Source organism: Plecotus auritus (assembly GCF_963455305.1).
Source record: "Plecotus auritus genome assembly, chromosome: 3".
NCBI lineage: Eukaryota > Metazoa > Chordata > Mammalia > Chiroptera > Vespertilionidae > Plecotus > Plecotus auritus.
In genome coordinates, this window is record NC_137772.1 from 203,140,233 (window position 1) to 203,154,378 (window position 14,146).

Sequence of the window (14,146 nt, forward strand, 5' to 3'; positions counted from 1 at the left end):
AAACAATAACAATAAGGCTTTGCCAGGCTGGCGAACTGATCCAGTCAGAGGATTATGAGAGACACCTGTTTTTTTCACACAGCAGCTGCAAACACAGTAGAAGCATGGCATCCTGGAATCAAGAAAGAGTTCTCATTAAAATCCAAGAGCAGCAGAAACTGGTATGAACCAATTTTCAGTGGTGTCACCTGAATGTGAAAAGAAGTTCAAGTTAGAGTAGATACATAATAGGAACCCTGCTTTGCTAAACTTGGGAACCTGAATGTTACTTTGCTTATGGGGAGGTGATTATCTATTCGTCCAAATATTCTTAATCCTTAAAGCATCTATCATATACTTAGGGCACAATCATAAACATACTGAAGGTTTCTGAAGTTTGGCTGATTTATGGCCTTGTGGCTGACCAAACACCTCTTTATTTTAAGCCAGCTTAAAAAACAAATCAGAATATAGCCCAATGTAAAATGTGGATACTCCTACAGGAACAAATAAACATTTAAATTATCTTTTCAGTTCATTGGCCACTGCAGAAATACACACGCATAAGCTACCAACCTGTAAACACCACAGGCAAGCCATTTCATAGCTGCAATATGTCCACATCGCCTTCCCAGACCAGACCAGGGAGATGCTCTTAGAAACAGCTTGCTAACAGCCTCTCACATTGCTACTTAACAATCCATTTATAGCCCATCAAAAAGCCTACCTTCCAAGGAGATATGTTTTATACCTATATGTAAGGGTTCTTTGCCACAAAGCTGGGTTTTGTACAATCTTTCACTCTGGAGGCCAGAAATCAGATTATAGTGTAATTTCTGTGACTTATGATCCCATAAGCATGCCATATATGGGCATATATGCAAACAGTCACAAGAACGAACCCTTGGAATAAAAGCAGAATGATGCCCAAGAAAGCACATGCCATGAAATAGAGTCCTGACTAGAACTAAAAATAGCACATAAAGGCATGGTGTCAGCTACCCTCTCGCTGTTCTCCCTGGAACATGCTCATTCTAACCCCCAGTGTTGATTCTTTTTTTTTTTTCTTTTCATTTCTTTATTGATTAAGGCAGGCGTCCTCAAACTACGGCCCGCGGGCCACATGCGGCCCACCGAGGACATTTATCCGGCCCGCCGGGTGCTGCTGCCTGTCCTGCTTAGCAACCGACTCGTCCCGGGCCCACAGTGCGCATAGGAATTTGTTCATAGTTTTTTTTTTTAAACTATAGTCCAGCCCTCCAACGGTCTGAGGGACAGTGAACTGGCCCCCTGTTTAAAAAGTTTGAGGACCCCTGGATTAAGGTGTTACATAGGTGTCCTCATCCCTCCGTTAACCCTCCAACCCCCCCCCCCCACTCATGCCCTCACCCCCTTGGTGTTCGTGTCCATTGGTTAGGCTTATATTCATGCATACAAGTCCTTTGGTTGATCTCTCCTCCTTTCCCCCACCCTCCCCTACCTTCCCTCTGAGGTCTGGCAGTCTGATCGATGCTTCTCTGCCTCTGGATCTGTCCAGTGTTGATTCTTAAGCTTCAGCCTTCAATCACTACCTAGGAACCTTTCCCGAAGCCAAAGAAGTTTCTTTCGAGGCTTTGGCGTGTGGAGCAGTCTTTCAATGCACTTCACTTATGAGGCCATTGATGCACACAAAGGCAGGCATAGAGTGAACCTGAAATTGTGAATTTTCCCCCCAAAGCCTAATATGTGTGCCCTGGGGACACCAGGACCAGCACAGAGATGGCCTTTCTGGCAAATAGTCCACTAGAAACCCCTGAAGTGCTACGCATGGTCAACGGCCCAATGTGCAGCCAGCGGGACTAACTCTCGCCCTACCCTGCCTGGAGAAGTATGCAGCCAGAACTCCCCCAAGTGAAAGAATCTTGTCAACACAGGCCCCACTTGGAGTCCCAAAAGGATCCAAGCAGAAAACCCTAAGAATGCAAGATCCCAAAAGAACCAAGGGCACCAATGTGGGGGCCAGGGCCGTGAAGTGAATTCTTCCCAATAACCCGTTTGGCACTTAGCCCAGCAGTCCACAAACACGAGCATCGAGGCAGAGTGACTGGATTTCCCCTGGGCTCCACAGGGCATCCTAAAATGTATCCAAATGAGAAACAGGATGTGTTGTGAACTCACTTTCACCTATAACCTAGATATACACGCACCAAGAGGCAAGAGGACTACATGTCATCCACCCACAGCTGAAATGGAAATGTGCACAGAGCCATCTTTCCCCTACATCAGACTGCTCCACACCATGGCTAACCACAAAAGCACACAGGCCTTCCCCCTCCCTTAGGGTCTCCATTTGGCCATTTTACCAAAATGTTCAAGACAGACAAATTCTCAGATGAGCTGGCTAACGTGAACCGTGGCGGTGCCCTCCGGGGCCCCCCTCTTGCCCCTCTGCTGGAATAACAGGCCTTCTAGGAGGGCCCGCATGGCCCTGGGCCTTTCTGCCTTGTTGTGGTTTTCAGGTTCTTTTCCCTCTGAGGCCTTAGCCCAGGTATCTCTAAGTGCAGCACACTGCCCTGCACCCAGAAAACAATAAATAAATACCCTGCCATTGCTGCCAGTGCCTCCTTGTTCGTTTTCTAGGGTAGGTAGCTTAGAAAAGCCACGGTGCCAGCATAGGTGGGAGCATGGAAGACAGAGACACTAATAGGTGCCCTACTTGAGATGTAACCAAACACTTGGGTGCCTTTGCCCATCGCCCTGCCTGTCTGGGTGAAAGGGAGATACCTTTACAGCATGCTGAGAACGATTAGAGGATCATCACTCCCGCCTTCCTGTGCTCGCCAACATTCCCCCTGGATGCCATCGTGTGCAAACGCTGTGTCTGACCTACAGCTGACTTCTGCCTGCAGGGCAGTGCACCCTCAAGTCGGAATCACGTTCTGCCAACAGCACAGGGCCTCACAGGCGCAGAAAAGCAGACTGCAAACCTTAGAAGGTGAGCCTTTATTTCTCCGGTTCTTGGAGGGTAAGGGCTCTTAACTTTTCCAACCGGTATGGTCTCTATTCTGACCCTAGAGTCTCCGAGTCAGCAGACTAAGGGAAGCACCACATGGCACAGCGTCAAGCAAGGAGCTGGCAGCTTTCCAGGGGATCTGAGATGTAGTCAGCCAAACCGGGTCATTCAGGTCTCCATGTTGCGGAGAAGAGGAGACTTAGCCAGCCTTAGGAAATCTACATTACTCAGACTTCATGCCCAAAATGACAGCTCTCCCACCTGCCTCACCTCACTTCGAATATAGATCAGATGAAAAGGCGCAAAGAGAGAGCGACACCTGGCCCACTGCCCCCACCCATCACTGGCCATTACTATCAGGACTTGTGAGTCAGGAGAGTCCCGAGTGTCAACACTGCAAGGCACCAGTCAAGTGAACTCATTACATGGATTTTTAAAATCTCTCAGATCTCAAGTCAAAGAAGGACACATCAACTACAAAACACACCATGGCTCCGGTCCTTAAAATTTTCCCTTTCCCAAAACCAGGTGTGCCAACTCTGTGGCAGGAAGTTGGGCAGGAGCACACAAAGAGGCCCAAAGAAAAGAGAACTCACTTCTGTCCCTTTGGGTGCCCAGCCTGGGATCACAAATCTATATACACAAAAACACGCAGCTGGTCCATGTGGCTGAGAGGAGACACACTACAGTCTGGTTTGCTCTGGCAGGAGTCTGATTGGATGGTCAAGGATAGTCTGGGAAAGAAGACAAATGGTCTAGAAGCAACAATGAATAAGGAAGGAACTAATGTGGAGAAGTTTTCTTCCTTTGTCTGAACTCTTCAAAGCAACTCAGAAAAGAGCTTAGCAAACTCCCATTCCCGTTTTTGTAAAATCTGTATTACATTTCTTTTTGCTCACTCCAGTGTGGATCTATTTATCCGGGTATCCAACATTAGGCTGGAATAATACTAATTCTAAGTTGTCTCTTGACCTGGGTTCTTCATTAGAGTCCCAGCACTGTTCCCAACCACACCCACAGCAAGGTGGCCACTTGCGCCCTCCCTCTCTGGGGCCACAAGGGCCACACCTAGACACACACTCCCACGGAGGGGACAAGGCGCTGTGCTAGGGAAACAGGCAACTTCTGAGACAAACAGGCTGCTCTTCGGGGTTGGATTTTTTAAATTGCAAGGCTGATTTCTATCTGTAGCTCATTTCTTCCAGGAAATACTTTACAGTCAGCATCTAATCTCTGGTTTCTACTTCCTTGAGTACAGGGGATGTGAGTGAAGCAGGATTACTGACCTCATTCTACAGATCAGTCTTCAGAAAGACAGGGTTACACAGCCCATCAAAACCCACTGGAGGAGGTGCAAAGCAGCGAGAAGAAATCACAAACTTTCACTGTGTTTTCCAGGTGGAGGGCGGAGGAGCACACCTCACAAGTTCCTTCTTCTCCTCCACACCTGCTTCGTGGGGTCAGCGGAAGAGGCAGCTAACATTCTCTCCTCAAAAAGGGTCATTTTCCAGTCTTCTCGTTTAACATGTACACACACAGGAAAACTCAGGAATGCGTTTTAAATCCCCAGATACTTCAAAACAGATACTTCAGTCTCTTAACATCTACTAAAAATGAAGGTTCCCGCATGTCCCAAAGTAACAAATTTGGCTTTTTCCAATGCTTCTGTATAAACTTCCACTAAGAGCCTATTCCCCGCTCTTAAAACTGGAAATTCACCGCCCCACAGCAAACAGTGTCTGTTCTGTGGTCAGACAGACATGGGACCGCCTGTTAAACAAAAGCAGACTGAAGAATGGATGCTCCCTTTCAAGACTCACCCGAGTCACAAATAATAAGCAACTGTACGAACAAGCAGATCCCTGAATAGGTTCGAATGCTTGCGTGCTGAGTAATAACGCCAGTTAGAGTCACTGCACAGTACTTCCAGGCTTAGGTTTTTTTCCTTTTCTTTCATCTCTGGAAACTTATTCAGAACCATACTAGCTATGCCCTCAAAACTTTACTGTAAGATGCAAAAGGCATTTATTATCCTGTAATTGCAGTTGGCTTGTCTCTCCTGCTGTTGAGGCGAGTATTCAATTAAAGTGAGAATAAGAGCTTTTCTGAGCATTGACTGAGTGACCCCAGCCCTGTGAGAAACGCAATGGGGTAGTGACAGGCGCACTTGCTGGGAGTCAGCCAACATGAGAGGCCTAGATTTTAGTTCAGGAAGGGCCATGAACTAGCCATGTGAGCTTGAACAAGACGGTTAACATCTCTGGCCTCCGAGTATTCTCAGCTGTATAATGTGGAGGATTACAAAGAGGAAGGACTCTTTTTTTTAAGCACTGTAAAGCATTGGACTAGAGAATTTACATATTCCAACAGCCCTAAGAGACAGGTCTTCTTATTAGCACTTCAGATGAGGTACAAGCTTCAAGATGAAGATGAACAAGTTCAGGAACCAGAATTCACTCTCAGTTCTGTCTACTCCAGTGTCTGTGTTCTTCCCCTAGAAGCACTCACAGTAGGGCAATGACCGGACGCCTCTTCTCAGCAACTTACAATCCCCTTGAGGGAAATCACCCTCACAGTTAAGAACTAAAGAACAACATCAAACAGAATAAAATAAGAATCAAAATCTTATATCACTAAGCACCCACCACGCTCGCACCAGCAGGGCGACACATCCTTTTCAGGTCATTCAGGAAATGAGATCGTTTTCCGTATGTCTGACTCCCACACACCGAGGGAAAATACCCCCGAGGAGAACAAGGTCTGGTGAGCGTGCAGATCTACTGGATAGCTCTTTCCTGGCTTCACTGGGGAGTCAGGTACTTTTCAGAGGCCTTTCGTCCAGATGACGGAAATGTAGCCTTTGGAAACGTAACCTTATTTTATGCAACCATTTTTGTTGGAGAGCTTTGCAAAGTGCATTACAGTATTCCCTCACTTCTTAAATCTCATAATTTAACTGGGATGTCATAATTAATGATTATAAAGATCATCAGTCGTGGTGTGTTGCCGTACAGAGGGGTTTAACTCTATATGCATCATTGCAATGAAGCTATGCTTCCTGAGTTCTTGTCGTTTTTTATCAATTTTCCTCTGCCACACTGTTAGAGGGACATGGCCCGAGGACAGAATACCTGATTCTGACTCTGGCTCAGGCACAATGAACAATGGGACCTCAGGCGGGCTATATTTAAAAGCCAGGACGTGGGCAAAGTCGGGGGGAAAGGGGATGGAGAGAGAGGTTGCTTAGGATGATGGGCGCATGAGGCAGTGTGCAGATGATGCTTTGTTGAGCTGTACACTTGAAACCTGTATGGTTTTTCGAACCAATGTCACCCCTATAAATTCCATTTTTTAAAAATAAATAACATAAAAGCCACGGGACTCAGTTTCCTCATCTGTTACATGAAAAATTTGGGTTATTACTCTTATTAACACATCTCTCTCTGCTTCCTTCTCTATATCTGCTCTGAAAACATACTTCATTACAGCTGTGCATTATAGAGATTTGTGAAGTAAAAGCCAGAAAATTCTCTCTTCATTCAAGTAACAAGGCCAGTATGGTCACCCTATCACGTGAATGGAAAAGAAAAAAAAAATCATTTCTTTGATAGTGGGGGACAATCAGGCAACATGTGAATAGACTTCATATAGATTCCTAGAAATCAGTTTTAAAGATGTACATGAAAGATAGTTAAAACACCACCAACAACTTTGTGTTCATGGATTGTTTACAGAGTTTTAAAGGGAAAAGAAAAGTTGTGGAAGGAGAAGAGTCTGACCAGGAAGTGGCACAGGTAAGGTGTCTAGCCCCGAGGCTGGACAGGATGAGGACAGCTTCAGCCTGTCACCCACTGAACGAAGGAGTACTTAGGCATCGGGGAAGAAGAGAGAGGCAGAGAGGAAAAGGAAAGTTTTCTCAGAAAAACATGAAGGGCCCAAAATGAAGCCCACTGAAAGACAAAATATGCCTAGAGAACATCAGATTAGTATAAAAATGGAAGATCCGAACATTCGTCCCAAGGTAGGTGGCCCGGGGTGACCACCTGGCCATCCCTTCTATGAGAGCAATGAATAGAACAACCCGCCTTCAGAGGAACCAGAGAGGGAACAAAAGTCAGGACTTCAGGAAACATCTCCCCGCAGCTCTATTCCTGCCTCTCCGCTTGGCTGATGTAAAGCCCCACCATCGCCCCTTCACTCTTAGTTTTCTCATTTTCTTCATACAAACAGCTGTACTTCAGACCAGTGTCATGGAACACGCTTTGGAATTTGCAGTCCCATGATGGAGAATCTAGCCCTGCGGTTGCCAGGTACAGCCTGCGAGATCTCAGGCCAATCCATCGCTTAACTGCCCTGGGCTTTTGATTCCTCATTTGTAAAATGGGGAGAAAAAATGCGTCCCCCAGAGAGCTGTTAAAAGTAAATGAGATAATATAATAAAACACTTAACACAAGGACCATTCACTAAATGATGGGGGTGATGATGATGATGAAGGAGGAGGAAGAGGAGGAACTGTAGAAACCACTAAAACGGTACACAAACACCTTTAATTGCCTACAATTTATAAAGCTCCAAAAACGCAAGAGTTCTACATTTCCCTTAAGCCTGGTCCATAGGATGAGTGAGCTGAAATGCTTATCTGGAAGTCCACACTTAACAAACACAGGCTAACTCCTTCCTTAGTCAGCCCCCCTTCCCTGCCCATACTCCGAAAATTCCACATCGTTTAGACAAAGACCAGGCTGAACTGTATATTTTCACAATCTAGGAAGGGTTATCAAGCAAATAATACATCTGTGGTAATATTCTGACATTGAAGAAACAGTGTGAAACACACAGTAGCACTGGTTTCTCACCAATGATGACACAAGCAAATCGCTTTTGCCTATGCGCTGAGGTTCACCCTGAGATGCCCCAGGAGGCAACATTTTCTTAAGTTTGGTTGCTATATGTTCAAAAATCAATAAAACTGTGTTCGTTTGGTCACAGGCTATAATTCTAACTGCTCACTAATTTAGCCTGGTGTTTTTCTCTCCGAATACTAGGTTTGGCAGTGAAGCATTGTTAAGCTGGGCCCCTATTGGCGTGAGAACCCTGAGTACTCTCACACTCATTCTATTCAACAAATACACACAGAGATTGGATTCTTACACACACCTCACAACAAATACAGCAGCGAAGGACTCTGCCAGAAAACAAACTCCACTGTTCTTTCTAAAGTAGCATTCACGGAAAAAAAATATGTCATTTGTGTACCCCACACCATAGGGGGCTTCATTTGACACGGATTCACTCAGCTGGGAGATCCACCAAAGAACAACTTTGGAAAATCGGTAATAAAATGCAACTGCTCTTCAAGTGAGTCTGAGTCCCAACAACCCCCTTGCTCCCTTGCCCCCAACCTTCCTCAGTGTAAATACAGCTCAACTCAGATTTACAGACTTTGGTTTATTTCTATCTCTCCTGGTGCCCCCTTTTGGGGTATTTTTTACCCTTGACTTGCCTATGCGAAGGAGGTGAGCTACCTCCCTAGGACCAGCTGCCATGTTTTTATTTACCTGATACTGTTTGAAACAGAGAGCTCACCACACACAAATTGAGGTGCAAGTTTGACTGCCCTTGGATAAAAGAGCCTCTGGTCCACTCAAGGATTCCTCAGTTCTGATAACAGGTCCAGTGCCCTCAGCTCAAAGCGGAAGTACCAGTCCCTCACATGCTGTAAAAAGCAATGTTGCATCCCACCCATCCCATCTTTGGGTACATATCCAAAGATCTCAACACCGGATCTCAAAGAGCTTTGCCCACTCTTGTCCACCACAGCTTCATTCACAACAGCCATGAGCTGGAAGTAAACCAGTGTTCATCAACAGATGAATGGATAAAGAAAATGTGGCATCTCCACAAAATTTGAATATTGTGCAGCCTTAAAAAAGGGGGGGGGGGCGGAAATCCTGTCTCATGCTATAACACTGATGAGCCTCAAGGATATGATGCTAAGTGAAATAAAAATAATGTATGATTCTACTCATATGAAATATCTAAAGTAGTCAAAATCATAGAAACAGAAAAGGAAAAAGGTGGTGGTTACCAACGGCTGGGAAATTAATGTTTGTTGGGTATAGAATTTCAGTGTTGCAAGATGAAAAAGTTCTAGAGGTCTGTTGCACAACAATGTGAATATACTTAACACCACTGAACTGTACACTTAAAATGGTTAAGACGGTAAATTTAACGTTATGTGTTTTGTACCATAATAAAAAAAAAATATTGCTGCAAATGGTGCATCAATACAAGTCCATCAAGCCGTTCTTCCCTCAGCCCTACTCCTACTCCTTCCTCTCCTCACATCTAACAATACACCTTCTGGGCCCAATGTTCCCCCCACACACCATCTTCCTTGCCCTCCGCGCCCTCATACCAGCTGGCTTGTGATTAAAATGGACCAAGCTAGGAAGTGCCAGAGAGAGTGCGACCTATTGTATCGAATTTCCTTGGCCTTTTATAGGACTGAGAACCAGGAGGCCTGTGTGGCTCTAAACTTGGCTCGGTCAGCAATCAGCTGAAGCAAACCATTCAGCCCTCTGGACCTCCTCTCTATAAAAATGGGGCGTTGGCCCAGGTGATCTCTAAGGTCTTTCAGCTCTGAAAGTTCCCTGATTCAACTGACAAGAAACTGGGGGAAACAGAGCCTGCTATGTTGAACCTTCTAAGGTCATTCCTAAGTCCCTTTGCTGTATCTTTGACTCAAGTCCTTTTATTTTGGTCTCTCTGTTTAGACACAAAAATAGTCTTAAAATTTTTTATCAAAATAATAAAACATTATTATTATACCAAAATTCCACTGGTGATTCTTTTTGGACAGACACCCAGGGAGTGCTGTAGGTGTCCTATTTAAATATTTCATGCAGCCGAAACCGGTTTGGCTCAGTGGATAGAGCGTCGGCCTGCGGACTGAAAGGTCCCGGGTTCGATTCCGGTCAAGGGCATGTACCTTGGTTGCGGGCACATCCCCAGTGGGAGGTGTGCAGGAGGCAGCTGATCGATGTTTCTATCTCATCGATGTTTCTAGCTCTCTATCCCTCTCCCTTCCTCTCTGTGAAATATCAATAAAAAATATATTTTAAAAAAAATAAATATTTCATGCAAACTAGTAGGTGAAGGTGGTAAGTCACCCTGAGGTGCACAGGGACAGGCAGAGGGAAGGGCAATGACCTCGTCCCATGCCTCTCTTCAAATCAGCAAACATTACTGAGAAACATTGCTGTGCCGGGTGCCAAGATAGGTACTAGGACACAAAGTTAATCACAACTAAACTCAAGGAGCTCAGAGTCCAACAGGAGAAACCCAGAGAGTCTCCCCGTTAGCAGCAAAATAAAAAGAGATTTCCTCGGCTAAGAAAGCCAACCAGTACAGAGGGCAGGGAAGGGGGCGGGGGGGACCAAAGAAGTTGTATGATTAGGTTTTGTTTTCTGGATAGCGCTCCCCGCCTAAAGGTCCGTGCCAAGCCTCCTGGAGGACTGTGTCTACTGGGCCATAACCACTTTCCGCTGCAACTTGGCTGAACTGAAAACTGAACAGGTGACTTGAAGGTGAAGGCTGATGATGGAAAAGACAGCCTCTTCCTTCCTCCTGTGACCAGCACAGTCAGCCACTCAATCCTTGGGGGCGGGGGGTGGGGAGGTCATTGCACTTTTTATGTAGTTAGTTGTCACTGTCTTTACGTTTAAACAACCCCATGTGGTCAGAAATTTAAGCATTTCACTTCTCTTGAAGAGAGTGCCACTACACATGCGGGCAGCCCAATGCAGAGAAAGAGTGAGGCTCGGTGATGGTTTAGGTGACCTTGAGCTGGCCAACCTGTCTTCTACTGTAAAACCTGGGTCTGATATTAACTCCCCGAGGTGACGATAACATGCTGAGAAAGCACAAAAGGAATATAAACGCCAATATCAGGCATTCGTTGGCAACCAGCACCACATAAGCAGTGCTTACAAAGGGGTCACTGACTGACTCAGAAACTTTCACCTTGGAAATTCCACCTCAATGGCACACTTCTCTTTTCTATTACAGCAGACACGGCTCACAAGTAAACAAAGTCCTTCCCTCTGTGTCCGCCGCTGATCAGGCTGCTCCGTGCTCCATCACCCCAGCTGCTGAGGGACTGCCTACCTGCTGACCACCTGCTTGTAAGGCATGAGAGCAAGTGAGGCAAGTTTCAGCGGGGAGGAGCGAGGGAAATCTCTCCACATACACAGACCTTCCGTGTCACATGTCTTCAGCACATCTGATTCATCAGTTCATCCTTGAAAGCTTCTGACATCCACTCTCCACTCCACAGAAAAGTTTTTGTGTACCGGACTCTAGAAGCAGTCCCAGTACTTGCTTGTGGGTTCCCAGCAAACATCTCATTATGCACTGTACCACATCCCAAGGACTAAATGAAACACTGCGCACATCGCCAGAACATTTTCAGATGACCTGGAATAATCCCACTCCTTGATCTCCAGCGCTTGTTATTGGAACATTGTGAATTAAACAAACTTCTCAGAAAAATACACTTCACATACATGCGCCGAAACAGACACACAGTCTAAGAAGTCAGTAAGTCTGTATACTTGTCCCATAAAGAACAATCCAAAATAAAAGAGGTACTTCTGTTACTAGTGAAGAACATTAAATTTATTTTAATTCCACAGAAATACAGTCACGAAAAGAGGCACCTAAAAAGAACTCAGGGGGTAAGAAATGATATGCAAACTATGGCCACAATTTTTATGTCACATTTAAGAACGTGTTGTGTTGTGCTTTTGATCGGTTCTGTATGCGTGGGTGTGGGATGGGGCCGCTGCACTCTTTTCCCACTAAAATACAGTGAAATGAGCCACTTGGTAGGACTCCTGCCTGCAGCACACGAACATGAGCCCATCAGAATAGTGGGGATAATAGTCTCTTTAGAAGAAGTATCAAGAAAAGTCACAGAAAGGATTTTTTTTTTTTTTTTTTTTTTTTTTTGCTGTTTCACCCTAAAACTATTGCCCATCGTTGGCCCAGGTTTTCCCGATGTCGGATTTACTGGTGCTCTAAATACAATTTACCGGATTTAATATCCTATTATTTAGTTGCCTGTGTTTGTATTATGAAGTGTCAGATAAATTAGATTAACCATAGGGTAGGATTTTCCTGAACTTGAATGAGGAGTCTAATTTACAGAGCAAAAGAAACTGGTTTCAAAGTATCAAAGTACCCTAACTTCTTTATCCTCACACACCCCTCCATCACAGAAGTACTGCCACCCCAGATATGTACAAACCAGAAGCCTGAAAGTTCCGCTGGGCGTTTTTGTGAGGCAAAAACAAAGAAACCCAACCCACCTTTCCAGTTCACATTAGCCCTACTTCACATCCATGAAAATCCTTCCTGATAAGAAACACCAAAATCTGAATATAAGTAGGAAAACCTAGTAAGCCAATATGATAAAACACTGTGTTTCCTCTAAACAGACCCTAGTGGGAAAGCAGTGTTCCAACAGGAAAGGTTCTTCTAATTCCCCACAGATAAAGAAAACAGGTTATTTGTTCATTGTTTCTGCAGTGTCCCCTCAATGAACACACACTCAGTGGGCCAGACCGAAAACCAAGCAAACTTCAGCAGCTTCAGACTCTCACAGAAGCAGAAGGCTTTTCCACCTGGGTACTGATGGAACCGTGAAATAAATAAAGTGCACGAGAAATGCAGCCACGGGAAAAATAACTGGTGGAGATGGGCAAAATCATTCTGACTTTCCGGGGTGGCAAACTTTCCAACAACTTCTGAGATGCAACAAACCACAGCACCGCCAGCCTAGATAGAGCCGTAGATGGACAGATGCACACACACAACTACCTGTAAGTGTTTGCAAATACCCACTATCCTGCATGTACAATACCGCAAAACATGGCCAGAGAGCCCGGAGATTTCTCCTCTTCCATATCCTCTCCGCACTGTCAAACAGGGAAGGTCATTCTGTTTCACTTAGAGAATTCCCTCTCTCCCTGCATCACAGGAGTTTTCTACTTTTGGGATTGCTCAACTTTCATATGCATCTGAGTAAAATAACCATTCAGCAACTTTATTCACCTTGGTTTAAAAAAGAAAGAAAGAAAAGAAAAACATTCATTGTGCAATGCCCCAGGAAAAGCTGACACCAGGGCTGTCTCTCCGACAAGCGCTTGCAATTACCATCCGAGGGGAGGGGGGTAAATCCTGTCTGATCAGACCCAGGGAGTCCTTCAAAAATGAAATTATTCCATCCCTAAAAGGCGCTGGAGACATTTTTTTTTTTTCTAAGGAGACCACCCTCGGGGAACAAAAGTTACATTTCAGTCACATGTTGGGAGTAGGAGTAGGGAGCAGGTTTTAGTTTTTTGTTTTTTGTTTTTTTTAAGCGCACTAATTACGGGGCTGTTTTACAGTTCGCGACCACTCGGACTCCTCCTGACCAATTGTGACGGGCATCTCATTGTCAAAAGGAAAGGGGGTGGGTTGGGGGCGATGGAGCCTACAGGGGGCTCAGCGGGGGGGAAAGGCGGAGAGCAGCAAGGTTACACTAAAGGGTACAGCAGCCGCCGCGAGCTGCAGCTCCTTCCCAGGCGCCCCAAATAATTTACTGCCAACAGAGCGACTGCCACAGCCCCCTCGGAAGCGCCCAGCACCACTGCCCTGGCCGCTGCCGCTCAAGGGTTTCGGTCCCGGAGAGGAAGGGGAGAAGATCTTTACCTTAATGCTACACTGAGCAGGAGTCTCAGACATGTCTCACAGCGAGAGAGATCAGGAAGTTCTCAGTTTTTTTCCACTTTCCTTTCCTCTCCCCAACCCAGAAACGCTCCACGGCCAGCCGGACGCGGTCATTTAAGAAGTTTCTTCCAGCATCTCTCCCGGCAGCCGCCCCGGGGGTCTGCGAGCGCGCGGGGCGGGCGGGGCGGCCGGCGGAGTTGGTGCGCGGGGCGGCGGGGGCGTGGGAGCCGGGCCGAGCGCGGCGGCGGGGTCTGCAGGTCACGGCGCGGCGCGGCGACCCGGGGCGCAGCCCGGCCGGCCTCCCGCTCTCTCCTCCCACCCGCGGCCGGCGCCCCCGCCCCCCGCCTCCCGCCGCTCGCCCTCGCTCGCTCGCTCGCTCGCTCGCTCTCGAATGTTTTCCT

General features: G+C 46.3%; 1 protein-coding gene across 1 annotated transcript in view; it reads right to left on the reverse strand.

Moving 5' to 3' along the window:
- The window catches only part of ETV6 (ETS variant transcription factor 6), a 234,745-nt gene extending 220,867 nt beyond the window's left edge, over positions 1–13,878 (reverse strand). Inside the window, exon 1 of the mRNA XM_080659934.1 lies at positions 13,728–13,878. Coding sequence (XP_080516060.1) covers positions 13,728–13,760 — 33 coding nt within the window. The 5' untranslated portion in view covers positions 13,761–13,878. The remainder of the gene's footprint in view (positions 1–13,727) is intronic.
- Between the last annotated feature and the right edge of the window lie 268 nt (positions 13,879–14,146).